The sequence below is a fragment of the Callithrix jacchus genome, chromosome 10 (genome assembly GCF_049354715.1).
Source record: "Callithrix jacchus isolate 240 chromosome 10, calJac240_pri, whole genome shotgun sequence".
Classification (NCBI taxonomy): Eukaryota; Metazoa; Chordata; class Mammalia; order Primates; family Cebidae; genus Callithrix; species Callithrix jacchus.
Window position 1 is genome coordinate 122,955,162 of NC_133511.1, and position 24,652 is coordinate 122,979,813.

The 24,652-nt window shown below is 55.6% G+C and overlaps 4 protein-coding genes and 1 long non-coding RNA gene across 9 annotated transcripts; 3 read left to right on the forward strand and 2 right to left on the reverse strand.

The window, feature by feature from the left end:
* The first annotated feature begins 943 nt into the window (after positions 1–943).
* CTSW (cathepsin W) lies at positions 944–4,752 on the forward strand. Of its 2 annotated transcripts, XM_035263349.3 has the most exons (10): positions 944–1,053; positions 1,310–1,394; positions 2,395–2,508; positions 3,178–3,332; positions 3,439–3,535; positions 3,618–3,698; positions 3,788–3,913; positions 4,087–4,151; positions 4,233–4,433; positions 4,516–4,752. In XM_035263349.3, the coding sequence occupies exons 1-10, from the start codon at positions 967–969 to the stop codon at positions 4,624–4,626; spliced, it is 1,122 nt and encodes a 373-aa protein (XP_035119240.1). In that variant the 5' UTR covers positions 944–966; the 3' UTR covers positions 4,627–4,752. The 2 variants fall into 2 exon arrangements, with proteins under 2 accessions (XP_035119240.1, XP_035119239.1); XM_035263348.3 differs by having other exon boundaries at positions 4,233–4,752.
* Positions 4,753–4,937: 185 nt separating this feature from the next.
* On the reverse strand, positions 4,938–11,038 carry FIBP (FGF1 intracellular binding protein). 4 transcript variants are annotated; one of them, XM_078341444.1, is made up of 10 exons: positions 10,660–11,038; positions 9,604–9,802; positions 9,280–9,406; positions 7,987–8,087; positions 6,794–6,927; positions 6,352–6,460; positions 6,208–6,271; positions 5,846–5,932; positions 5,668–5,765; positions 4,938–5,056 (listed from the first exon to the last, which is right to left on the reverse strand). In XM_078341444.1, exons 1-10 carry the CDS (start codon positions 10,796–10,798, stop codon positions 4,987–4,989), a joined length of 1,128 nt encoding a protein of 375 aa, XP_078197570.1. In that variant the 5' UTR covers positions 10,799–11,038; the 3' UTR covers positions 4,938–4,986. The 4 variants fall into 4 exon arrangements, with proteins under 4 accessions (XP_078197570.1, XP_054097045.2, XP_002755590.5 ...); XM_054241070.2 differs by having other exon boundaries at positions 6,773–6,927; XM_002755544.7 differs by lacking the exon at positions 10,660–11,038 and adding an exon at positions 10,004–10,167.
* A 1,121-nt stretch (positions 11,039–12,159) lies between these two features.
* On the forward strand, positions 12,160–13,176 carry CCDC85B (coiled-coil domain containing 85B). Its single transcript, XM_002807367.6, has one exon. It carries the CDS (start codon positions 12,326–12,328, stop codon positions 12,932–12,934), a length of 609 nt encoding a protein of 202 aa, XP_002807413.4. The 5' UTR covers positions 12,160–12,325; the 3' UTR covers positions 12,935–13,176.
* On the reverse strand, positions 12,213–22,537 carry FOSL1 (FOS like 1, AP-1 transcription factor subunit). Its single transcript, XM_002755546.6, has 4 exons — positions 22,387–22,537; positions 19,110–19,307; positions 16,024–16,131; positions 12,213–14,799 (listed from the first exon to the last, which is right to left on the reverse strand). Exons 1-4 carry the CDS (start codon positions 22,483–22,485, stop codon positions 14,389–14,391), a joined length of 816 nt encoding a protein of 271 aa, XP_002755592.1. The 5' UTR covers positions 22,486–22,537; the 3' UTR covers positions 12,213–14,388.
* LOC144578185 (uncharacterized) lies at positions 14,432–17,624 on the forward strand. Its single transcript, XR_013523492.1, has 3 exons — positions 14,432–14,493; positions 15,741–15,838; positions 16,410–17,624. It is a non-coding gene; the product is annotated as an uncharacterized LOC144578185 (long non-coding RNA).
* Positions 22,538–24,652: the final 2,115 nt, after the last annotated feature.

The following is a 24,652-nucleotide window of genomic DNA, read 5'->3' on the forward strand; positions in this document are numbered from 1 at the left end:
GGCAAGGCGGGTGGATCACCTGAGGTCAGGAGTTCAAGACCAGCCTGACCAACATGGTGAAACCCCGTCTCTACTGTAAATACCAAAGTTAGCTGGGCATGGTGGTGCACCCCTGTAGTCCCAGCTACTCAGGAGGCTGAGGCAGAATTGCTTGAAACGAGGAGGCAGAGGTTTCAGTGAGCCGAGATCATACTGTTGCACTCCAGCCTGAACAAAAGCAAAACTTCACCTCAAAAAAAAAAAAAGAGTGGTTCTGTAGTGGTTCCCTCCATCCCCGCCCCATCATCAGGGGCCTGTGGCTCCTGTTGCCCCCTGGGATCCCCACTGATGTCTATATATTGTCACTGCCCATTTAGCATATCTATCTCACCGTCATCTCCTTAAGGACAGATCCATCTCTGTAGCCGTAGAATTGCCCAGACCAGGGTGGGCCTAGAGCCTGTGCTGAATAAGGAAAAAGGAATGGACTGGGTGTGGTGGCTCACACCTGTCATCCCAGCATTTTGGGAGGCTGAGGTGGGTGGATCACGAGATCTGGAGATTGAGACCAGTCTGGCCAACATGGTGAAAACCTGTCTCTACTAAAAATACAAAAATTAGCCAGGTGTGGTGGCATTAGCTACTCAGACAGGAGGCTGAGGCAGGAGAATCACTTGAACCCCAGAGGTGGAGGTTATAGTGAGCCAAGATTGTGCCACTGCACTCTAGCCTGGCCGACAGACAGAGGAAGACACTATCTTAAAAAAAAAAAAAAAAAAAAAAGAATAAGAAAAAAAGAAAAGGAGTGGGGTGGGGAGCAGAGAGGCAGAGGACTGAAAGCCTGAAGGCCTAAGCAACTCATGCGCTCTAGGGGTCTGCCCACCCCCCGACTGGCTTCCCTCTTGTGGTTTCTCAAGCCCCACCCTCACACCCTCTACCTTCATCTGCACGGCTTCCGCCCTCCACACCACTTCAGACTGCACTGCCATGGCTCTGACTGCCCATCCCTCCTGCCTCCTGGCCCTGCTGGTGGCAGGCCTAGCCCAAGGCATCAGAGGCTCCCTTACGGCCCAGGTAAGTGCCCCCAAACCCTTACCTCTGCCAGTCCCACACCTGATGTCACCCCTTCAGAAACAGCTGGCCTGTCATTCCCATTTTTCAGAGGGAGTCACTGAGGCTGGAGAGGGGGCTGACGTGCCCAAGGGCACATGGGAAGAGACAGAAAGCTAATTGGCTGCCCCCACTGCAGTCCTTGCACAGGTGGGAGCTAAGGTGGGGTCCCCGAAATGATTCCTCTGCCCACGGCCCCTCTCCACTGGCTCCTTGCCAGGACCTAGGTCCCCAGCCACTGGAGCTGAAAGAGGCCTTCAAGTTTTTCCAGATCCAGTTCAACCGGAGCTACTTGACCCCAGAAGGTATCACAGGCCACGTACATCTCCAACCCCCACCTCCCAGGTTCAAGTGGGTGTCCTGCTTCAGCCTCGGGGTAGCCCCGCCACTTTTTCATTTTTAGTGGAGACAGGGTTTCACCACGTTGGCCAGGCTGCTCTCGAACTCCTAAGCTCAGGTGATCCGCCTGCCTCAGCCTCCTAAAATGCTGGGATTACAGGCGTCAGCAACCGTGCCCAGCCATCTCACTTTTTAATAGATGAAGAAATTGAAGCTCAAGGTGAACAGGCATGGCCAAGACCACTCAGCAGGACAGGGCAGTGCGGGGGGTGTACTCCCTGCTTTCCCAAAGGCATGAGTGGGTCCAGGATCATTCTTTGCTATGGACCTGGAGGGTGGTGGCAGGTGGTGGGGTCCTTCCCTAGTCCTGTGTGGTCCCCTGGCTCCACAGTCACTTCCCTATGATTCTAGGCAGTAAGCAGGGGACCAGCCCCTAGTCATGCGTTCATTCAGCAAACACCCAAGGACACCCATTTTGTCCCCGAGTTGGGGACTTCTTCTCTATCCATGATATAACCCCTGCCTCTGCCCTCTCGCTGTGCTGATCTCTCATGGGGGCTGGTCTGTGTGTGACTTTTAGCCCACACTGCCTGTGCCGTCATCTCCTACCCCCACCATGTTCCAGCTCTCCTCCTGTGGTCGGAGGTGTAAAGGAGGTAGCCTGGCAGGAAGCTGGTCTCCAACCACACCCCCTTTCCTTGAGTCACCACCACCAGACCCCTTGCCTGGCTGCCCACCTAGGGTGACCAGAGATGGTCCTCTCGCTGCCTCTGGGGAAAACCTAACCCTAGGTGGGCTGGGTAACCACTTCCTTGGCCTGGATGTCTGCAGTGGGGCCTTGTGGGGCTACAGGAAAGGAGCCAGTGCTCAACTGGGTGGGTGTGGGTGGAAGGGTGCCCAGCCAGCGGCTACTTCCTGCCCCTGAGGGCCTGGGAGCCAGCCTAGGACAACTCCCTCTTGGTCCAGAGCACGCTCGCCGCCTGGACATCTTTGCTCACAACCTGGTGCAGGCTCAGCGGCTGCAGGAGGAGGACTTGGGCACAGCTGAGTTTGGGGTGACTCCATTCAGTGACCTCACAGGTACCATCAACCCTTCTGGCTCATAGGTGGTGGGTGGGGAAAGGACACTGGCAGCTGGACCGAGCGGACCTTCAACTTTCACTTCCCAGGGAAGGAAATTCATTTCCCTGACTACTGGGGGCTTGGGTGTTGGCATCAAATCACCCAGAGCAGGGGCAGAATCTCTGCAGCCCTGTGTCCCAGCCCAGCCCAGCCCTGGGGCCAGTGTAGCAGCTGCAGGGAAGCACCCAGCAGGGAGCCCAGCCCCTCTAGGCTCAGCACCCCTGCCTTTTTTACCATTTTTTTTGAAGACAGGCTTTCTCTGTCTGTCGCCCAGGCTGGAGTGCAACAGTGTAATCTCAGCTCAGTCTCCACCTCCTAGACTCACACGATTCTCCCCACCTCTTAGCCTTCTACGTAGCTGGGACCACAAGCCTGCATAACCACAGCCAGCTAATATTTCTATTTTTTGTGGAGATGGGGTCTTGGACTCCTGACCTCAAGTGATCTGCCCACGTCGGCCTCCCAAAGTGCTGGAATTACAGGCGTGAGCCACCACAGCTGGCCCATCCTTGCCTTTTTGCCCCTCAGGGCATTATGGGACAAAAATGGCCAAGGGCTGGAGTGGGAGTGGGAGAACAGGGAGAAGCGGTCAAAACAGAGACCTCAGTGGCCCTGTCTGTTCCCCAGAGGAGGAGTTTGGCCAGCTCTATGGGCATCAGAGGGCAGCTGGAGGGGTACCCAGCATGAGCAGAGTGGTAGGGTCTGAAGAGCCAGAGGAGTCAGTGCCTCACACCTGTGACTGGCGGAAGGTAGCCGGAGCCATCTCATTCATCAGGAACCAGGTATCTGCCCCTGTTCTCACCCAGCTCGCTCCAATTCGGCTTAGTGGTGGGAAGAAGAGGGACGTGGCCTGAACACCTAGCCCTGCCCAATCCTTTCACCCTCCAGGGAAACTGCCTATGCTGCTGGGCCATGGCAGCGGCAGGCAACATCGAGGCACTGTGGAGCATCAATTTCTTGAAGTTCGTGAACGTCTCTGTACAGGGTAGGGCTGGGAGAGGGCTCGTGTGTGATAGAGGAGGGAGGTCTAGGGGCCTGGTCACCCACATTGTCCCTTCTTACACCAGAGCTGCTGGACTGTGGCCGCTGTGGGGATGGCTGCCATGGAGGCTACGTCTGGGACGCATTCTCAACTGTCCTCAAGAACAGTGAGTGCACCACCCCCACCACTCTGGACATCTGCCTCGGGACGGGGTGGGCAGGATCGGAGCCCCCTCCTTGTCTTGCTTGTCTGCAGGCGGTGTGGCCAGTGAAAGTGACTACCCGTTCCAGGCCAACTTCAGACCCCACAGGTGCCACGCCAAGACGTACAACAAAGTGGCTTGGATCATGGACTTCATCTTTCTGCCGGACGACGAACAGAGTGCGGGAAGGGTGGAGACACAGGCGGATGGGAGGGACAGACGCCAGGGCAGAGGCAGACATGCTGGGCTACCAGGCTACAGATGGAGACAAGACAGGGTGGATGGAGCGAAGGAGCGAGAGAGAGACCCACGTGCCCACGTGGCAAGGGTCTGATCATGCTCCCATCCCCAGGAATTGCCCAGTACCTGGCCACTTACGGCCCCATCACAGTGACCATCAACGCAAAGCACCTGCAGGTAGGACGGGGAAGCTGATGGGGAAGGGGCATACAGGGCACTTGGCCCCACACTCAGTACCTTGGCCCCCACCCCCTGCAGCTATACCAGAAAGGTGTGATCAAGGCCAGGCCCACCACCTGTGACCCCCAGTTTGTGGACCACAGTGTCCTGCTGGTGGGTTTTGGCAGCGAAAAGTCAGAGGGGATGGGGGCAAAGACAGTCTCATCCCAGTCTCGGCATCCACGCTCCACCCCATACTGGATCCTGAAGAACTCCTGGGGGGCCCAATGGGGAGAGGAGGTGAGTGTGATCTATTGGTGGAGGGGGGGCGCAGAACAGGCCTCTTCCCACCTGCCCGCCCCCCTGTCCCCTAATCTCCTAGGGCTATTTCCGGCTGCACCGAGGGAGCAATACCTGTGGAATCACCAAGTACCCAGTCACTGCCCGCGTGCAAAAACCAAATGTGAAGCCCCAATTCTCTTGCCCTCCCTGAACCCACCTGGCCCCTCAGCTCTGTCTTGTTAGGCCAACTGCCTCCTTGCCAGCCCCATCCCCAGGTTTTTGCCCATCCTCGCAATCTTCTCAATATGGCCTAAATAAACCAAGACAAGATCTCTGGCTTGTGAGTAGATTCTTCTAGTGGATGGGTCGAGCACAGACTCCATTCCCTGATAAATGTCCCAGTTCCCAAGAGGCCGCTGTGCATGTCCATCCTTGTACATAGACACCAGGTGCTCAGACACAGACACAGGCACATCTGCATGCCCCCCACCTGCTCCCCAGAGCAAAGACCAGTCTCCAAACTCACAGTGGCAACTTTATTGTCAGTGTGAGTGGGGTGGTGGGAGGGGTCTCAGTCATGATAGAGGCGCAGGAGGCAGCCACGGAGGGTGCCCATGTAGCGGTCCCAGAGGGTCTGGTGTCTGTAAGAACAGGAACAGTGAGAGCTGAGTTTTCCCAACATTCACCATGGCGGGAGGCCCTGCCCTGAACACTTTCTACACCTTCGTTCAATTTGCCCTCAGAAAATGCTTCAGTCCTTCTCATGATCAACCCCAGTTCAGTGAGGAAGCTGAGGCATGGAGAGGTTAAGAAACCTGCCCCAAATCACACAGCTTTTTTTTTTTTTTTGAGATGGCATCTTGCTCTCTTGCCCAGGCTGGAGTGCAATGGTGTTATCTCAGCTCACTGCAACCTCCACCTCCTGGGTTTAAGCAATTCTCCCGCCTCAGCCTCCTGAGTAGTTGGAATTACAGGTGCCAGATGGGGTTTCACCATGTTGGTCAGGCTGGTCTCAAACTCCTGACCTCATGATCTGCCTGTCTCGGCCTCCCAAAGTGCTGGGATTACAGGCATGAGCCATTGAGCTCAGCAATCACACAGCTTCTAAGATGGGGAGCCAGAGCTTTGGTCCAGAGACTTCCCCCCACCCCTGGGGCAGCAGAATGGGGAACCCTGAGTCTGTGGGATACAAGTCCCTGCAGGTGGCTGGCTGGGGCAAGGCCAAGCTGGACAGGAGGCCAGGGTTGCTCACCGGAAGCCATCGAGGGAGTGGACAGACGCTGAATACTGATTTAGGAAGAACCGCACGTCGCTGAGTGGCCAGTGGTCGGAGCGGCAGGGTTCCACAAACTGTGGGCCCAATGGAATACTTAGCACTGGTACAGGCCGGGGACAGGCCAGGTTGGGGGTCAGAGGGCATGACAGCTCACCTTTTCCACAAGGTCCACAAACAAGTCTCTGACATCCTTATTGTGGGTCAGCTTGGCGGCCACATTCACCAGCCCCCGGGATAGGTTCTGTGGGGCAGGGATCCTGGGAGTTCTGCCTTCTGCCCCAGAAGTTGGGAGCTGAGCACAGAAGCTGGGGGAGGGGCAGGTCCCTCCCCAGATCCATCCACCTCCCTCCATCAACCAAGTCCCCATTGTTTGTGAGCTGCTCCTCTCAGCGGCCACCAGAGGGAGCAGTACCGCCACCTGCTGGCCAGTCCCCTGCAGGGGCAGAGCTGCCTGGTAGGGGTGGTGATCTGGAGGCTGAAGATGCCAAGGGATAGAGGCTAGATGGGACAACAGACCTTGAAGTTGGCTTCCATCTCAGAGAAGACGCCCAGCTTTCCCCGGAGAGCAGTGCACACTAGGCTGCAGAGAGACAGGGTCATGCCTACAGCCACTTGGGCCCCTATTGCAGGCCCTGCCCCAAGGACCCCCTACAAGGTCACCTCTTGTGCAGGTCCAGAAGGTCCTTGTCAGCCACTAGGACCTTGAGCTCCTTCAAGTCCTGGAGAAATTCCTTGTCTAAGTCCATGTCCATGTCATCCATCTGCGAGTCTGTGAGGCCAGGAAGGGAGTTGGGGTAGGTGATAAAAACCTCTCCCTCAATAACCTCAGCCTTTCCTCACCAACCACCCCAGGGGGCAGAAGAGGACATGGAGTGGCAGAGAGGGGGGAGTGACATGCCCCGGCCACAGAGAGGCAATGGGACCTTTGTCTGCAGACAAGGCATGTGTGGGGAAAACATCCCATGAGCCGGGGGAGCCTGGGTGGGGGCCGTGAACACCAGCGGATGTCGGGAACTGGGGGCCTGTGAGAGAAACTATTGGTGGGGAACCAGGTCCTGAGGACGGGGAGGCGTCCAGGCACCTGGGACAGTGGGGGCCTCACCGACGGCTCCAAGGGTCCAGTTTTGGATCATGAGCTCAGCACAGAAGGCAAAGTCACCAAAGCTCAGATACTGCAGTTTTTTCTTCCCTGTCTCAAAGCGGTTGTTAGCAAAGAAGACGATGGCTGCATAGTCCCTGCACAGAAGAGAGACAGTCCTCTCAGGGCTTGAAATTCCTTCTTTTTTTTGAGACGGAGTTTCGCTCTTGTTACCAAGGCTGGAGTGCAATGGCGCGATCCTGGCTCACCGCAACCTGTGCCTTCTGGGTTCAAGCAATTCTCCTGCCTCAGCCTCCCGAGTAGCTGGGACTACAGGCGCGCGCCACCATGCCCAGCTAATTTTTGTATTTTTAGTAGAGACGGGGTTTCTATGTTGGTCAATGAGACCATGTTGACCAGGATGGTCTTGATCTCTTGACCTCGTGATCCACCCACCTCGGCCTCCCAAAGTGCTGGGATTATAGGTGTGAGCCACTGCACCTGGCCCGAAATTCCTTCTTAGGAAGCAGCTCCCACCTGCAACCTCGGCTGGGTGTCGGAGTTCTGGCCTCTCTCTGCCTTAAGTCACTATATGATGTGTCTCAAGTCACCTCTCTATGCCCCTCCTCATCTATGCAAAGAGACATTTCCAGCCCAAGTTTTCTAATGGCAATGTGAGACCATAAGGGTAACAGTTACCATTTACTGAGCACTCTCTAAGTGTGGCACCTCTCAACAGCCTAATTGGAAATTGCCGGACTATGCTTTGAATCCAGGTCAGTCTGGTACAAAGATCAGACCAAGCTGGGTGCGGTGGCTCATGCCTGTAATCCCAGCACTTTGGGAGGCTAAGGCAGGTAGCTCACTTGCTCAGGAGTTCAAGAGCAGCCTGGCCAACATGGTGAAACCCTGTCTCTACTAAAAATACAAAAATTAGCCAGGTGTGGTGGCACATGCCTGTAATCCCAGCTACTTGGGAGGCTGGGGCAGGAGAACTGCTTGAACTGGGAGGCCGAGGTTGCAGTGAGCTAAGCTTGCACCATTGCACTCCAGTTTTACAAGACTAAAACTCTGTCTCAAAAAAAGTAGAGGCCAAAAGTGGGATAATTATCCCGCCAGCATATTGAGGAGGTCAAAAGTGTTGGGGCAGGGAAACTGGACCAGCCTCAGGGCCCAGGGAAGTGGGTGTGCAGGATGGGGAGGTGGCAGCTCCTCACCTGGCCAACCGGTCAGAGAGGAGGAAGTGCTGCTGAATATTGTCCACCAGGGAGCCCCGCATTTCCTCTACCACCTTGAAGACTCGCTTAAAGTTGTCAAACTGCAGGGCAGTTAGGGTAGGAGAGAGGACGGGTCAGAGTGCCCACCGTGTCGCTCACCCAATAAACCGCTTTTTGAACATCCCTCCCCTACCCACCCACGTATCCGGTCAGCAGAGACTGATTTAGCATTTGTCATTCCTTCAACCAACTATTAGTTATTAGTACTTGTTATCAACTCAAATGCTTATCAGCTCCTGCCGTATCTTGCCCTGGATAAATGTTTACTCAATCTTGTCTCTAAATCCAACCCCACTTTAGCACCATGCTCTCTAGATCTTTAGGAGTTTGAATTGGAAGAGACGTTCCTGGCTGAGCCCTAGGAACTAAAAAATAAGCAAATGCTAAGCTATACACAGGAAGCTCATAGGAGATACAAAAGAAAGGCATCAAAGGCCCAGAAGGGTTACTTCTTCCTGGTATACCAAAAAGGCTGTGGAGAAGGTGGCATCTCACCTCCCATCTTGGATTTCAAGGGGTAGATACTGCCAAGAACAGTACCCTACAGGTAGAAGCAACATGAGTAAAGGAAAGCCTGGGGCTGGAGAAATGTAAACTTGGAAAGGTCTGCAGGGATAAGATCACAGGACAGTCCATAGGTTAAGGCCAAGGAGTGCAGCTGCCACCCAGGAGGCAGTGGAAGCCAAGGAAGTTTATAAGCAGGGGTCTGATAAACTCTCAGGTCAGATCTGGGCTTCTGAAAGATCACTCTGGCCATAGAGTACAGGATAGCTTAGAAGGGGCAAAAGGGAGCTGGGCACAGTGGCTCAAACCTGTAATCCCAGCAGCACTTTGAGAGGCCAAGGCGGTTAATCACTTGAGGCCAGGAGTTCAGGACAAGCCTGGCCAACATGGTGAAACTCTGTGTCTACTAGTAATACAAAAAGCAGCCAGGTGTGGTGGCAGGAGCCTGTAATCTCAGTGACTGCAAAGGCTGAGGCATGAGAATCGCTTGAACTGGGGGCGGGGGAGGAGACTGGAGGTTGCAGTGAGCCGAGATCGTGCCACTGCACTCCAGCCTGGGCGACAGAGCAAGGCTCTGTCTCAAAACAAAAAGAAAGGGGAAAAGGGGAAAGGAGGAGAGGACTAGGTATGAAGCTGCTGCCCCAATCAGAGGCTGGAGCTGCAGCAGTGGCCAAAGGGAGAGAGTGAAGTGCAGATGGGATGCCCGGCCCCTGTGGGTGTAGTGCTCACCTGTCTCCGGCAGCTCTTGAGGGTGATGCCTGTTTTGGTGCTGATATCATCCAGGTCTTTCTTGGTGCCTTTGGACAGCTTCTTGCCCAGCACCTCCCGAACGAAGGCCTCGTCAAAGGCATAGTACCTTGTGGAGTCAGAGAACACCACTAACCCTCCATAAAAAAGAGGAAAGGGGGCCTGGCAGGGCCTGGGTCTGACCCCTTCTGCTCTCAATTTTCTGATGGCTGGTTAAGTACCGTTCCTCCCTGGGCCTGTTTCAGCATGCAAAATGGGTATACAGTCAGACTGGTTAACGTCACCCCCATCCCACAGGGTGAGCACCTCTCGATGAGTAGCGCCTGCCGGGAGGGCGGGATCTGGAAGATGAGCTGGTGCAGTAGCTTGGGCGGTGCGTGCAGCAGCCGCTCCAGCATGTGGAAGGTGCGGTAGTGGTCCATAGTGTCGCTCTGCAGCACCGCTGCCGTGGCGCCCGTCTGCTCCAGGATTCCCGAGCGCACCCGCAGGGCCACCGCGTCGGTCACTGGAAAGTGGGGGCTTGCATCAGGCCCCGCCCAGCCGACGCCAGAGGCTCTTCGGGGATTCCGTCCCCGATCATTATAAAACCCTTTATTCCCAGGCGGCTGCCCAGTTCCCTAAAGGATGCCCAAGTCCAAGCCCCGCCCCGTCTCCAATTCAAAACAACCGCTCCGCGGACTGGCTCCCCCACATGCTCCTCACGAACCCGAGTAACCATCTAGCCAGAGGCGATACACGTCCTCGTCGATAAGGGTCGTGTTCCCCACAAAGATGTCTAGCTCGCTAGTCATGGCGACGCCCGGGGCCCTAGCGCCCCGAGCAGGACACTGCTGGGGCCTGGCGTGCCGCCTCCAGGCCACTTCCGGGAGCGCTGAGATTCCGCTCCGGGCACCCGGACCCAGCATAGGATTACTTCCGGGACACAGCCAGTGAGAGCGGGGATGCGGAGGGAGCGGTGAGGGAAGAGAGGGGCAGGTCTGCGCGGAGGAGCAGCGCCTCCTCCCGCCGGGAGGGGGAGTCCTCGGCTCCTGCGGGTTGTCGCCCCCAAGCCGTCTGCCGGAGCGCGAAGGGAGTGCCTCCCCTTCGTCTCCACGGTCCCCCAACCTCTCCCCTCACTTCCTCCTGGCTTTTCTCCCACCTCCTCTGCCCTTTTTGGGACCTCCTAAGTTTGACCTGTATCCTAAAGTTAGGGGTTTCACAAGGCTCTATGCTAAATCTCTTCTCCGCAAAAGGTGTATGGCCCGACTTCCTCGGGCTCTTGCTGGAGACCCCTCTGTCCATCCTGTGCATGAGCACCTCTCCTGGGCTTGGGGCACCTGCTCCCACCTTGGTTTTAACCACACCCGCACCCCCAGGACCTACTGACGTCTTTAATTCTGCCCCTCGGAGCTCTTCCTGGAAGTCCACATCCGGAGGGGCCGCCCATCAGCCAGGTCTGTCCACAGTCTCTTCCCGTAAGCCCCTCAAAAAAAAAAAAAAAAAAAAAAAAAAAAAAAAACATATTCTAGCCAGACCTCTCTCGCTCTCCCCATCTGTTTCTTTCCGGCGTCCCTATCTCCGTGACAGCCTAACATCCACCAGTTTTCATACGAGAAACCTGGGCGTTCTCCCAGACTCCTCTCTCTCCACATTCAGTTCGGCTGATTTGCCTCCGGAATATTTCTGGTATCTGTTTGTCCTCTCCACCGCCACTGACGCTGCCCCAGCCGTCTTTCTGCTTAGCTCTAATCTCCCTTTCTGTGTCCCCTCCCCGCAGGATCCGGCCCACACAAAGCAGCCCAATCTTTTTTAGATGCATATTTTCAAATGTTACTCCCTTAACATCCTTACTGGCCTTTGGAAACGCTCCAACCTAGTACTGAAAGTTCTTAAGAATCTGGCTTTTGCGTACCCTTGAAGCCTCACTCTCTCAGCATTTTCTTTCTTTTTTTTTTTTTTTTAAGATGGGGTTTCACCATGATGGCCAGGCTGGTCTTAAACTCCTGACCTCAGGTGATCCACCCACCTCGGCCTCCCAAAGTGCTAGGATTACAGGCGTGAGCCACCGCACCCAGCCCACATCTGCTTTTCAAAATTCATCAAGCTATCCTCGTTGTTTCTAAAGCAGTTAGGCTCTTTCAGGCACCGGTGTCTTTCACCATGCTGTTCTCTCTCCCTGAAATAGCTCTTGGCAAAGTCCTGTGCATCTACCAGAGCCTCTTGGATAGCATCTCTTTTGAGAACCCACTTAAGGACCCTCAGACCATACTCCCTAGCCCCCATTTGTTTCTTGCTTAGCACAGCTTGTCCCCCCAGACAGACTGCGACCTCTTTGAGGACAGAATCAGTATTTTGATTAAATTTATTTTTGCATGGGGCTTGCACATAAAAAAACGTTTATTGAGTAAACGAATCCTGTATGTTCCTCCCCCAAGGCAGGAAACGCTCCCTGGGAGGGAGAGTAGTCTAATGGTGAGCTAGGACGTTTGGACTCAGGGTTCCGAGGAACCGGGAGCGATCCTCGGTGAGCCAAGACTTCGGGATTTGACCAAAGGTAATGAGGGACTGGAGACCGGTCCATCTGACTTCCGTCGGCGATGGGCGGGAGTCAGGGGCAGACGCCTGCATCTTGGTTCTCACAGGAGCCGAGAGGCCTAGGCTCCAGCTTAGGGCGATCCGGAACTTGGAGGTTTGAAGCGCCCAGTTTCGGCTTCAGACCAATTGCGGAGGGCGATGACGCGGGGGCTCCTCGACACGGAGAGTCAGTAACACCCGGAGTGGGTGGGGAAGGGGCCCTTTGAGCTCGGGCCCCGCCCCTTTCCGGGGGCGTTTCACCGGATTGGCTGTCCTTCCATAACGTCATGTGGCTCCGCCCCGGCGCGCGCCCCGCCGCGTGCCCAGCCCAGGTAGCCGCAGCCTACGCTGCCTCGGCCACTGCCTGCCGCGCGAGGAGCCGGAGCCGGAGCCCGAGCCTGAGCGGCGCCGGGCCCGACTTGGGGCTCCTGGGCCGCGGCGGCGGGCGGGCGATGCTCCAGCGGCCTGACCAGCCATGGAGGCCGAGGCAAGCGGCCTGGAGGAGCTGACAGACGAGGAGATGGCGGCGCTAGGCAAGGAAGAGCTGGTGCGGCGCCTGCGGCGGGAGGAGGCGGCGCGCCTGGCGGCACTGGTGCAGCGCGGCCGCCTCATGCAGGAGGTGAATCGGCAGCTGCAGGGCCACCTGGGCGAGATCCGCGAGCTCAAGCAGCTCAACCGGCGCCTGCAGGCAGAAAACCGTGAGCTGCGCGACCTCTGCTGCTTCCTGGACTCGGAGCGCCAGCGCGGGCGGCGCGCCGCGCGCCAGTGGCAGCTCTTCGGGACCCAAGCATCCCGGGCGGTGCGCGAGGACCTGGGCGGCTGCTGGCAGAAGCTGGCCGAGCTGGAGGGCCGCCAGGAGGAGCTGCTGCGGGAGAACCTGGCGCTTAAGGAGCTCTGCCTGGCGTTGGGCGAGGAGTGGGGCCCCCGCGGTGGCCCTGGAGGCGCGGGGGGCTCAGGCGCCGGGCCAGCACCCGAGCTTGCCCTGCCCCCGTGTGGGCCCCGCGACCTAGGCGATGGAAGCTCCAGCACCGGCAGTGTGGGCAGTCCGGATCAGTTGCCGCTGGCCTGTTCCCCAGATGACTGAAGGCGCTGCTTCCTCCACGCCGACGCCCGCCCGGATTGCTCCCCGAGCCCTGGGACTGCTGAGAACCTCGGGACCTGGACGCCGTCCTGGCTGCGCAGGAGGGGCCACTGGCATGGACTAAGAAATCCTGACACCGAGGAGGGCCCCTCGTTCTCGCTGGCAGGGCAGCAGGGGGACAGAAGGCTGGAGCGGATGGACTTGCTGGGGGTTGGATTGGGGTAATAAACCGGGACGGAAGCGGAGCCCTTGGCCTGGGCAGCGTCTGTTTGGTATTCGCCGGCGTTGGGGCGAGGGTGGGGCACTGAAACAGGGTACCATTCCCATCCAGAGGGACTGCAGAACTAATGATCCCCCATTACCTCGAGCCAGTGGTAAACTAGAGTCCCCCGATCGGGTGCCGGGACCCGCCATAATCCGGCCCCTGAAGTGGCTCCCGCTCCCTTCCCGGCTCCTTCCTGTCCAAGACAATGGGGCAGGAAGCAGGTGCTGGGGGCCTAGAACCACTCGGCTGACTCCTCTGAGGCTGGAAGGGGCATAACAGCGCCCCCCACTCTGCCCGCAGGTACATGCAGCAGCCCTATGGGCCTTGAAGGGGAGAGGGACAAGTGTCTTGGCTTTTACCCCAGAGGACTCTCTCCTCTCAGTCCTGGAGATGGGGCCGAGCCAATGTAGCCCCACTTGTCAGATAAGACAAAGTCCAAAAATATCAAAGAATTTGTCCAAGGTCATGCAGTGAGTCTGCAGAGCTACGGCTGGGACCTAGGGCTCCAGATACTCTCCCGTTAGCCTCTGGATCCAGTGAGGCACCCAAGCCACAGCTTCCAGCCTTTTATTCCATTTTGGTAGATTTGTATAAAAATACTCTCTTTAGGAAAATAAATAGCAGCTGCCCTCGCTGTGGAGGCTTGGATTCCCTGGAGCTAAAGGCTTCTCAGAGCTGAAATCTGCAGATCAGCTCATCACTGAAGCCTTGGGCGCCTCCTGAGCTGTGTGGTTCAGGAGGGGCCGGCAGAATGCCCTGGTCCAATCACCTGCTGCTGCTGGCAGTGGGGCTGGTAAGTTAGTGTTCTAGGTGGGTAAAGTGGCACCTTCTGTCGGGGGTAGGGTTGGGTGGATCACAGGAAGAGAGAGGGTGACGGAAAATGTGGCAGTGATCTGGAAGGGGTTAGGGGGCTCCAGAGGACCTCTAAGGATCTGCAAAGTCTCTGGGCTGCCGGGATTCCTCTGGCACAAATGGGAAATACTTTGTCTCTGATTTAGTGCAAATTGTGCTAGAGAGGCCAGCTCTAGAGAAACTGGGCAGCTTTGGTGGCCCCAAGTTGGCTGTACTGTGAAGCACAATATGGTCAGTCTCATTAGAGGGATGGAGAAGAAGCTGCTGGTGTTGGGTGTGGGATGCCGTCCAGGCCAGCTGGACTGGTGGGGGAAGGGGAGGAGACAATGGTTAGGGTGCTTCACAAAGCAAGGAGGGTTGGGGAGCCAAGGGGGTCAGAGGATGGGTCTCCGCTGCTGCTGCTACTCTTGCGATGAGCTGAGGCACAGGGCTCAGGAGTGCTGGGGTAGGTGAAGACCAGGCTGGGAGTAAAAGGAGTTAGGGAGGGTGTGGTCATGAGTGTGGGGGTGTGCAGTGCCTCAGGTTCAAGCACAGGCCCTGGGGAAAGGGAGATACAAGGTACAGGGCGGCAGGATGCTGGCGGGCTGCTGGTGCGCCTGGTACTGCCTGTGTCCCCCTCCTTGTCTCCTTCCGGGATTTTGCAGATGGGTCGGTGGGCTTCCAGCACCAGCTCCAGGCGCTCCTTCTGCTTCTGCAGCTCCTCAATCTCTCGCTGCAGCCCGGATTTCTCATCTTCCAGTTTGTCAGTCTCCTGTAATCAGGAGAGTCAGGAAGGTGAGGGCTGAATACCCTAGCACCTCAGATGTTTGAACTCAGGGTTCTGAGGAGCTGGGGTTGGCAGTGGGGGGTGGGGGGGGGGGATGGAGAGTCTCTAGCAAGTCTGTACTGCAACTCCCATGAGCGCCTGGGAGAAAATGGGCACGACTCCCATCAGGCCCAGGCGTTTTAAGAGATTGCTGGCACCAGGCGATGGCTCAGGCCTGTAATCCCAGCATTTTGGGAGGCCAAGGTGGGCAGATCACTTGAGGCCAGTTCGAGACTAGCCTGGCCAACATGGCAAAACGCTGTTTCTACTGAAAATACAAAAATTAGCCAAGTGGGGCAGTGGGTTCCTGTAGTCCCAGGTACTCAGAAGGCTGAAGCAGAAGTGCTTGAGCCTGGGAGGTAAATGTCACAGTGAGCCGAGATCACACCACTGCAATCCAGCCTGGGCAACAGAGCAAGACTGTCTCAAAAAAAAAAAAAGGAGATTGCTGGCTGAGCTTCAGCTCTGCTCTGCTGCAAGTGAGACCTGCTGCAGTCAATTTGTTTTTTCTCTTTTTTGAGATGGAGCCTCATTCCTCACCCAGACTGGAGTGCAATGGCGTGGTCTTAGCTCGCTGAGCTCACTGCAACCTCCCCCTCCCTGGTTCAAGCGGTTCTTCTGCCTCAGCCTTCCAAGTATCTGGCACTTACAGGCACATGCCACCACATTCGGCTAATTTTTGTACTTTTAGTAGAGACGGGGTTTCATGATGTTGGCCAGGCTAGTCTCGCACTCCTGACCTCATGATCCACCCACCTCGGTCTCCTAAAGTGCTGGGATTACAGACGTGAACCACCACAACCTCTGCCTCCCAGGTTCAAGTGATTCTCCTGCCTCAGCCTCTGCCACCACGCCTGGCTAATTTTTTTTTTTTTTTTTTTTTTTAGTAGAGATGGGGTTTCATCATGTTGTTCAAGCTGGTCTCGAACTCCTGACCTCAGGCAATCCACTCACCACGGCCTCCCAAAATGCTGGGATTACAGGGGTGAGCCACTGTGCCCAGCCTGATGGCAGTCAATTTTTAATTGATTTTACCTCATCCTTTCCCCAGAGGGACTGCCCCTCAGACAAGGACAAGGATGGTGGGGAGGAGGCTACATATACTGGGGCTCTGGGGCCTCCAGGGAGACGGGGTCCCTCTGAGCTTGGTGGGCCAGGGCCTGTGCTCACCGCCTGCAGGAAGTCGGTCAGTTCCTTCCTCCGGTTCCTGCACTTGGCTGCAGCCAACTTGTTCCGCTCGCGCCTTACTCGGCGGCGCTCCTCTTCCTCTGGGCTGATCTGGGGGTGAGACCAGCAGTGAGGAGGACCCTGAGCCACTGGCTGCCTGGAACTTGCCCCTCACGGTGGCCCAGTGGTAGGACCCTGGCAGAGGTCATGGCAACACAGGAGTCCCTTCTGCCTGTGATTTAGGGATTCACTGCACCCAACCAGTTCCCTGCACTGAGGCACTGTCTTCTTGGATTGGTCAAATTTCCTCCTCACACCTAGCTTTAGTGCGCATTCCTCTCCCATAATGTCCTCCCCCTCCATAAACCGTAACCCTCCTCGTCTTCTAGGACTCAACTAAGATGCTCCCGCCTCCAGGAAGCCTTCTTATTCCGCAGCCAGAAGTGACCTTTCCTCCTCAGCCCCCTCTTTGCAGCAGGCTCATCCTTCTGCATCTCTGGACAACCAAGTCTCCTCTTACCCCATGAGCTGTAAGCACTAGGAGGGGCTAATGAGCGTTGCTGATTAAGTTGCAATTTGTTGAAAACCTACTATGTGCCAGCTAAGTACTTTACATAGATTCTGTTGGGAACCTACTATGTGCCAGCTAAGTACTTTACATAGATTCTGTTGGGAACCTACTATGTGCCAGCTAAGTACTTTACATAGATTCTGTTGGAAACCTACTATGTGCCAGCTAAGTACTTTACATAGATTCTGTTGGGAACCTACTATGTGCCAGCTAAGTACTTTACATAGATTCTGTTGGGAACCTACTATGTGCCAGCTAAGTACTTTACATAGATTCTTGTTTTTTCACTGAGAATATGCAGAACAGAAACTTTTTTTTTTGAGTCTTGCTTTGTTGCCCAGGCTGGAGTGCAGTGGCACGATCTCAGCTCACTGGAACCTCTACCTCCTGGGTTCAAGCAATTGTCCTGCTTGCCTTAGCTTCCTGAGTAGCTGGGACTACAAATGTGCACCATGATTGTGGCTAATTTTTGAATTTTTATTAGACACTGGGTTTCACCAGGTTGGCCAGGCTGGTCTCGAACTCCTGACCACAAGTGATACACCAGCCTCAGACTCCTAAAGTGCTGGAGTTACAGGCACAAGCCACTGCACCCAGCCTTTTTTTTTTTCTTTTTTTTTTTTTGAGACAGAGTCTCACTCTCTCCCAGGCTGGAATACAGTGGCCTGATCTTGGCTTACTGTAACCTCCATCTACTGGGTTCAACTGATTCTCGTGCCTCAGCCTCCCAAGTAGCTGGGACTGCAGGCATGTACTACCACACATGGCTAAGTTTTGTATTTTTAGTGGAGACAGGGTTTCACCATATTGGCCAGGCTGGTCTCAAACTCCTGACCTCAGGTGATCCACCTGGCGTGGCCTCCCAAAGTGCTGGGATTACAGGCTTGAGCCACCATGCTCGGCATTTTTTTCTTTTATAGTGACGGGTCTTACTGTGTTGCCCAGGCTGGTCTGGAACTCTTGGGGTCAAGGGATCTTGCTGCCTCAGCCTCCCAGAATACTTGATACTTGGATTACCGGCAGGAGCCACCATACCCAGTCTTTTTTTTTTTTTTTTTTTTTTCTTTAACATAGATTTTTTTTTTTTTTTTTTTTAGAGACGGGGTTTCACCTTGTTGGTCAGGGTGGTTTTGAACTCCTGACCTCAGGTGATCTACTCACCTCGGCCTCCCAAAGTCCTGAGATTACAGGTGTGAGCCACCATGCCCGGCCTTAACATAGATTCGCAACCCAAATTTCCATGAAAAACTGAAGCCCAGGGAGGATAACTTGCTCCTGGTTCCAGACCAGAACTTAGAACCCACTCTATTCCACACTGAGTAACGAGCCAGATGAGGGAGACCATTTTGCCAAAAGGATCCAACTCACAGCTCACAGACCTACCTGGGAGAACCCAGGATCAAAAGGTCACCCTCAGGACCAGGCTGAAAGGACATACAGGAGGGGTTACCCCGGCCTGCTTCTGTGGCTCACACCACGGTCCCTTCTCACCACAAAGGCCAGACATTCTGTTCTGGGAAAGCTGTCCTTGGCTGATCTCTCATCTTTCCCAGGGCCCTAACCTCTCTCCCATCCTCTACCCAGCCTGCAGAGCACGCTTTGTAACCTCATCCCCTGGAGTCTCCTACACCAAAATGCCCCAGGGAGGGGAAAGATGCACTCCTTTAAAGACTCTCTATCTCTTACTTATTTTGGTAAGGGCCTTGGGGAGCCAAGAGTTCTCAGTTACCTCTGCTTCGAATCCTCTGTGAGCTCCCAGTGAGACTGAGGGGCTTGGTGATTTGTTTTCGTAGAGACAGGGTCTCTCTATGTTGCCCAGCCTAGTCTTGAGCTCCTGGCCTCAAGCAACCCTCCCACGTAGGTCTCTCAAATTGCTGGGATTACAGGCATGAGCTACTGTGCCCAGCCCTTGCTTGGTGGTTTGGATCTGACTTCAGAGTTGGATAAACCTGGGGCCAAGACCAGTCCTATGTCATTACTCACTGTATGCCTTCATTTCCTTGGTGGAAGATGGGGAAAACCAGGTACATTCCCCAGAGGGATTTTGTGAGGATTAAATGAGACAGGGAAACTGAGACTGAGGGAGTAGCTGAAGGGAACCCTCTTATTCCTGTTCTCTTCCAGGCAACATAAGTGCCCCCTCAATGCATGTCAGCAGGTAGACACCCCCTCACCGTTCCATGTGCACATCTTACATGTTCTCACCTCCACCTCCATCCTTGATCCTACCATCCCCTCTACCTGGAATGTCCTTTCCTTCAATCTCTGCCTCTGCCAGTCCTACCCATCCTTCTAAACTAATATGCCACCTTTTCCAGGAAGTGTTCCCTGATCCAGAAGTGCCTGATTTTATCTTCTGGGCCTCTGCTTGGGGCTCCTATCACTTTCAGCCTTGGAAGTAGTCACCTGCAGCCTACCCTCCCCTCCTAAACCTGTACTCTTCTTTCCAGCAAGAGCTGCTCCACATTCTAGCACTCCCAGGAGCAGCTGGAACCACTGCAATGCCTCTGTGCCTTACCTGTTCACAAGGCCTTCGACGTATCCCTGGAGGCGGCCCCAGGGCCCGGATGACTCCTGGCCGGGGTTGGGGGGGGCTGTACTGAGGGTAGGTCAGAGGCCTGGGGTAACTGCTGGGCCCCAGGAAATGAGGCTGCACCATCCACTGCAGCTCCTGACTGCCACTCATGGTGTTGATGCTTGGCACCAGGTGGAACTTCTACGGGATAAGAAATGGAAGGCCACAGATGAGGTCCATGTGGATTGAGGGGCTCCCACTGGGCTGGGGCTACACCACTGTCTACCTTCAATGTATTGGCTAGCTCTGGGAACAGAAAGGGCACAGCTTGGCAGTCAGAGTCTGACATGGTGGCAAATCCCTGCTCATAAGCTGTATGACTTTGGGCAGGTCACATAACCTCTCTGTGCCTCCATTTCCCCCACAGAGCTAACATCTATAAAGTATGAACTGCCAGGAACTGTCCTAACCACTATACAAATACTGATTCACATAATTGGCACAATAGTGTCTTCATTTTCTTTCTTTTTCTCTTGAGACGGAGTCTCACTCTGTTGCCCAGGCTGGAGTGCAGTGGTGCAATCTCAGCTCACTGCAACCTCTGCCTCCCTGGTTCAAGCCATTCTCCTGCCCCAGCCTCTCATGCACCACCACGCCCAGTTAATTTTTGTATTTTTAGTAGAGACAGGATTTCACCATGTTTGCCAGGCTGGTCTTGAACGCCTGACTTCAGGTGATCCACCTGCCTCGGCCTACCAAAGTGCTGGGATTACAGGCGTGAGCGAGCACACCTGGCATAGTATCTTCATTTTTAGACAGGAGAATAGTCGTCCACAGATACAGAGCCAGTGAGTAGGCTCTTACCCACTCCTGCACTCATCTGCATGAAGAGGATAATTACAGCTCCCAATTCAGGGGAATGCTGTGAGAATCAGGTGTGAGAATGTGTGTGACAGTCTGGTAAGTGGCAGGTGCCCAGTGCAGAGGGGCTGAGGCAGGAAAGACTCACTGCTCTGGGTTCAGTCTATCCCAATTTTTTTTTTTCTTGAGACAGGGTCTCATTCATTCTGTCACCCAGGCTGGAGTGCAGTGAGCTGCAGTCTCAAGCAATCCTCCCACCTCAGCCTCCCAAGTAGCTGGGACTACCAGTGTGTACCACCACATTTGGCTAATTTTTTTTTTTTTTTTTTTTTTTTTGAGACAGAGTCTTGCTGTGTCACCCAGGCCGGAGTGTAGTGTAGTGGCACAATCATGGCTCACTGGAACCTCCACCTCCAGGGATCAAGCGTTTCTCCTGCCTCAGCCTCCCGAGTAGCTGGGACTACAGGTGCCCACCACCGTGCCTAGTTAGTTTTTGTATTGTTAGTAGAGACAGGGTTTCACCATGTTGGCCAGGCTGATCTTGAACTCCTGACCTCAGGTCATCTGCCTGCCTTGGCCTCCCAAAGTGCTGGGATTGCAGGTGTGAGCAACTGTGCCCAGCCTGGCTTTTTAAATTTTTTTTGTAGAGATAGGGTCTCATTAGGTTGCCCAGGGTGGTCTCAAACTCCTGAGCTGAAGCAATCCTCCCACCTCAGCCTCCCAAAGTGGAAATGATAGGCATTCTGGCATGAGAGGCTGTCTCAATTCTAATCTCAGCTCTCAGCCACTTACTGGCTGTGTGAGGGGCAAGTTACTTAACCTTCATGTACCTCCGTTTCCTCATTTTTTATAGTGCTACAGATGAGGATTACAGGATTTCATTGATGCTAAGAAGTACCCTTTAATAGGTCTGAAATATAGTTTAATTGGCAATTTAAAAAATTTTAGTGGGCTAGGCATGGTAGCACACACCCAGCACTTTGGGAGACTGAGGTAGAAGGATCACTTGAGCTCAGGAGTTCCAGGTCACACTAGCCAACACAGTGAGACTTTATTTCTACAAAAAAATTAAAAACTCAGTTGGGTGTGGTGGTGCATGCCTGTGGCCAGGTTGCCTCCCAGCTAGGATCCCAATAGGATCAGTTGAGCCCAGGAGGTTGAGGCTGCAATAGAAAAGTAAAAGAAAGAAAGAAAATGAGTGGCATAAAGTAATGGGGTCTTAAATCCATGAGGTCTTCGATTCTGTGAAATACGGCAAGTGATGTGGCAAGCACCCAGCACGACATCACTGCGACCGTTCTATTAGACAGCTATCTGAGGAGTGGGTTGGGATGGGGCTCAGTGTTCTGGGAGAAGTGGGTTCGAGCTCTGCTGCTGGGCCCTGGGTGTGGGCGACCGGTCGTCCGGGAAGCGCCCCACAAGCCCAGGCAAGTCCCGACAGCGGTAGCCCGATCCCAAGCGCTGCGGGCCCGGCGGCCCAGTGACCCCAGTTCCGGGTCCGAGGCACCGCCGGCGGCATCTCCCGCTCCCGAGGTTGTCCCGGCCCGGGCCAGGAAGGGAGGGGCGCCCCGGGTGACTCAGCCGCCGTGACTCGGCTGCCGTGACTCGGCGGAACGGACGCCCCTGTCGACACGTGCTCTCAGCCCCTCGATAAGAAACAGGCACCTGCAGCCTCCCGGGTACCCCCGGTGGGTAGCGGGCGCCTTTTTTCGGAGGCGAGAGTGGGTCGCGAGAGTCGCCCGCAGCCTGACCCCGCGCAAGTCCCGGAACCTCGCGGTCTCTATTAGCCGCATTCCGCAAAGGGGTCGAGGGCCGGTCTCCGGGGACCTGGCAGGTTCCACTGCCCCGGCCCCCTCGGGCTCCCCTGGCCCAGAAACGACAGGGATTTGGCGACGGAGGAGCGAAGGACAGACAGGCGGACTGACACACGTACGGTCGCAGACGGGGCCGAGACTCCCACCCTGGCTCCGCTGCTCTCCCGACGGATCCCGCCTCCCTCCTTTGTGGGGACGTCTCCGCCCGGGCCCAGACTCCAGAGCCCAGGAATTCAGCCCGAGGCGGAGAGACCCTCCGAGCCGTCTGGGCCGGGCCAACCTAGGCGCCCACGCCCCTTTCGAGGCAGTGGAGACGCAGAAATCAGAGGCAGGCAGGAGGCGAGAAAGCGGGCGCGGAGACGGAGGGACGGACGCGCGCGCCGAGGGAGAAGGAGGCGGCTGGAAGGGAGGCTCGCGGATCTCGGTGCCGCGGGCTGCGCGGCGGGGGAAACTGGCCCCGGACGGCGAAGGGGCAGGATCCTCGCCCCGGCCCCCAGCCCGGCCCAGACTCCTGTTCGCGGCTCCAGTCCCGGAGCGTGCGGGAGCTGACCCCGGCCTCCCACGCGCCGTCCTCCCGGGGACCCCCGGCGTCTGGCCCCACTCACCTGCTGGGCCGCCTGCCCTGAGGCCGGGGGCTGCGCCGGGGAGCAGTACCCGCTGCCGTTCCCGGAGCTCGGGCCGGGTTCCCCGAAGTCTCGGAACATGCCCGGGGCTGGCGGCTCCGTGGGGTCCGCGACTGCTGGGTTCTGACTCACCAGCGCTGTGCGGAGTCTTTTCTTTTTATGAATGAAAAGTTCTAGGGCTGAACCACTGCGACCGCGGGGGGTGGGGGCGTTGCAGCGGCGCGGTCACCTCCAGGCTCCACCCCTGAGACGCGCCGCCGAGGCCCGTCGGTCTCAAACTTGGCGACGCCTCCCCTAGCCCGGCGGCCGCTTTTCCACCGGGTTAGGGACCGGCTCCGCGTCCCCCGGCGGCGGCGGGCCCGCCCCCCTGACGTAGCTGCCCATACATGGTGCAACTTCCTCGCCTCACCCAGGTGGAGCCCGGGGTTACCCCGCGGACTGACGCACCTGCCCGAGCCCGCGCCCCGCCCCAGCCCTCTCGCGGTCTGGGTTGGCCTCCGTTTCTGCTCCCACAAAATAGCACGAAATAATCACGTCTCCAGGAGCCACGCCAATCGCCACCCAAAGCTTCGTGGAGATCTTGCCGTTGGCCTTGTTTTAAGACTTCGAGTATATGAAAAGTGAATAAATGATAAACCAGGGTTACAAAAATGGTGACATATTTTATTTTATTTTACTTTATATTTTTGAGGCAGGGTCTCTGTCTCTCACCCAGGCTGGAGTGCGGTGGCGCGATCTCCACGCACTGCAGCTTCAGCTTCCTGAGCTCAAGGGATCCTCCTGCCTCAGCGCCCTTTCCAAGTCAGTGTGACTACAGGCGCTCACCACCATGCACAGCTAATTTTTATGTTTTTATAGAGATGGGGTCTCGCAGTGTTGCCCAGGCTGGGTGATATATTTTTAATGTTTATGATAAGGTAATGCTTTGAACTAACCACACATATAATGCAATATAATTGTGTCACTCAGGATAATTTCAGGAGCTATGACAACCTTAATTCAGGTGTCCTGAGGTCTGATAAATGCCATCTTCTTTACTGTCAGTGCCTTTCGGAGACTGAGTGGCCACCAGTTTCATCTGGAGATTATGTCAAAGATGAGTGTGAATGTGAGGCCATGGCCAAATGTGCTTGGGAGGCAGGCACCATCCTCATCCCTGTTTTACAGGTGGGGAAACTGAGGCTGGGAGATGCTGAAATGAATTGCTCAAGGTCACTAAGTGAGTAGCTGACACAGGTTGCCAAATCACAGCAGTGGGAGCTCCAAGCCCAGGCTCAGCCAAGATTTTTTAAAGCCCTTACCTTCACAGAAGCCTTGTCGTACATGCGGAATGTTAGTGCTGAGCACCATCCAAAGCTGCTTCTCTGATTTCCTCCATCTAACAGATGAGGAAACTGAGGCCCAGATGCAGTGCTGAGCTGCCAGTTTTCACACGACTACAGAAAGGGGGCTGGGGCCGGGTACGGTGGCTCATGCCTGTAACCCTAGCACTTTGGGAGGCCAAGGCGGGAGGACCATTTGAGACTCCATCTCTACCAAAAATTTAAAACTTTTCCGGACATGGTGGTATGACTGCCTGTGGTCCCAACTATTCTGGAGGCCGAGGTGAGAGGATGGCTTGAGCCAGGGAGTTTGAGGCTGCAGCGAGCTGTGACTGTGCCACTTCACTCCAGACTGGGGGACAGAGCAAGACTTAAAGTAAATAAATCAAGAGGGCTGGGCTTTCCTGCTTCTCCACGTCCTTTCGTTTCATCAGCTCTAGCTTTGCCCTCTGGGAACCTTCCTTGGGAACACAGGCCAGCAGTCTGTGGGTGCACTCAGGACTTTGAGCCAGGAAGGCCAGCTTGGGGCTGGAGTTCTAGTCCCAGAGCTACCGTTTTCTGTCTGTGTGACACTGGGCAGGTCACCTTCCCTCACTTGGGCCTCCCTGCTGATCTCATGGAGCTGTTGTGGGATCAAATGAAATCACAGATGTGAAAGTGCTTTGTAAGCTGTAAAGTGTTGTGCACTCAGAAAGTGGTTAGCAGTCTGGTGCCTCTCCTTCACTTTTGCTCTACCCAGTGTTCTTGTCGTCATCATCTGTGTGTGTGTGTGTGTGTGTGAGAGAGAGAGAGAGAGAGAGAGAGAGAGACGGAGGGGGTCAGGAGAGGAGAGTGCTTTTGAGAGGCAGTGTGACCCATGGACAGAACATACCTGCTGGGGTCGGACAGCTCTGGGGTCTGGGTTTGAACGTGGTTAGGCTGCTCAC

Bases quoted from the DNA above. Each gene is read 5' to 3' on its own strand.
- FIBP (XM_054241070.2), bottom strand. From the start codon at position 10,798: ATGTTTTTTTTTTTTTTTTTTTTTTTTTTTTTTTTTGAGGGGCTTACG. The intron at 8,088-9,279 runs GTGAGCACTACA...ACTGCCCTGCAG, and splicing joins TCAAGAGCTGCCGGAGACAG to TTTGACAACTTTAAGCGAGT. The intron at 5,933-6,207 runs GTCTGTTGTCCC...CCTGCCCCACAG, and splicing joins AGATGGAAGCCAACTTCAAG to AACCTATCCCGGGGGCTGGT.
- FOSL1 (XM_002755546.6), bottom strand. From the start codon at position 22,485: ATGTTCCGAGACTTCGGGGAACCCGGCCCGAGCTCCGGGAACGGCAGC. The intron at 19,308-22,386 runs GTGAGTGGGGCC...CTTATCCCGTAG, and splicing joins CAGGGCAGGCGGCCCAGCAG to AAGTTCCACCTGGTGCCAAG. The intron at 14,800-16,023 runs GTGAGCACAGGC...TCCTGATTACAG, and splicing joins TGACCGACTTCCTGCAGGCG to GAGACTGACAAACTGGAAGA.
- CTSW (XM_035263348.3), top strand. From the start codon at position 967: ATGGCTCTGACTGCCCATCCCTCCTGCCTCCTGGCCCTGCTGGTGGCA. The intron at 3,699-3,787 runs GTGAGTGCACCA...GCTTGTCTGCAG, and splicing joins CTCAACTGTCCTCAAGAACA to GCGGTGTGGCCAGTGAAAGT. The intron at 4,152-4,232 runs GTAGGACGGGGA...CACCCCCTGCAG, and splicing joins TCAACGCAAAGCACCTGCAG to CTATACCAGAAAGGTGTGAT.
- CCDC85B (XM_002807367.6), top strand. From the start codon at position 12,326: ATGGAGGCCGAGGCAAGCGGCCTGGAGGAGCTGACAGACGAGGAGATG.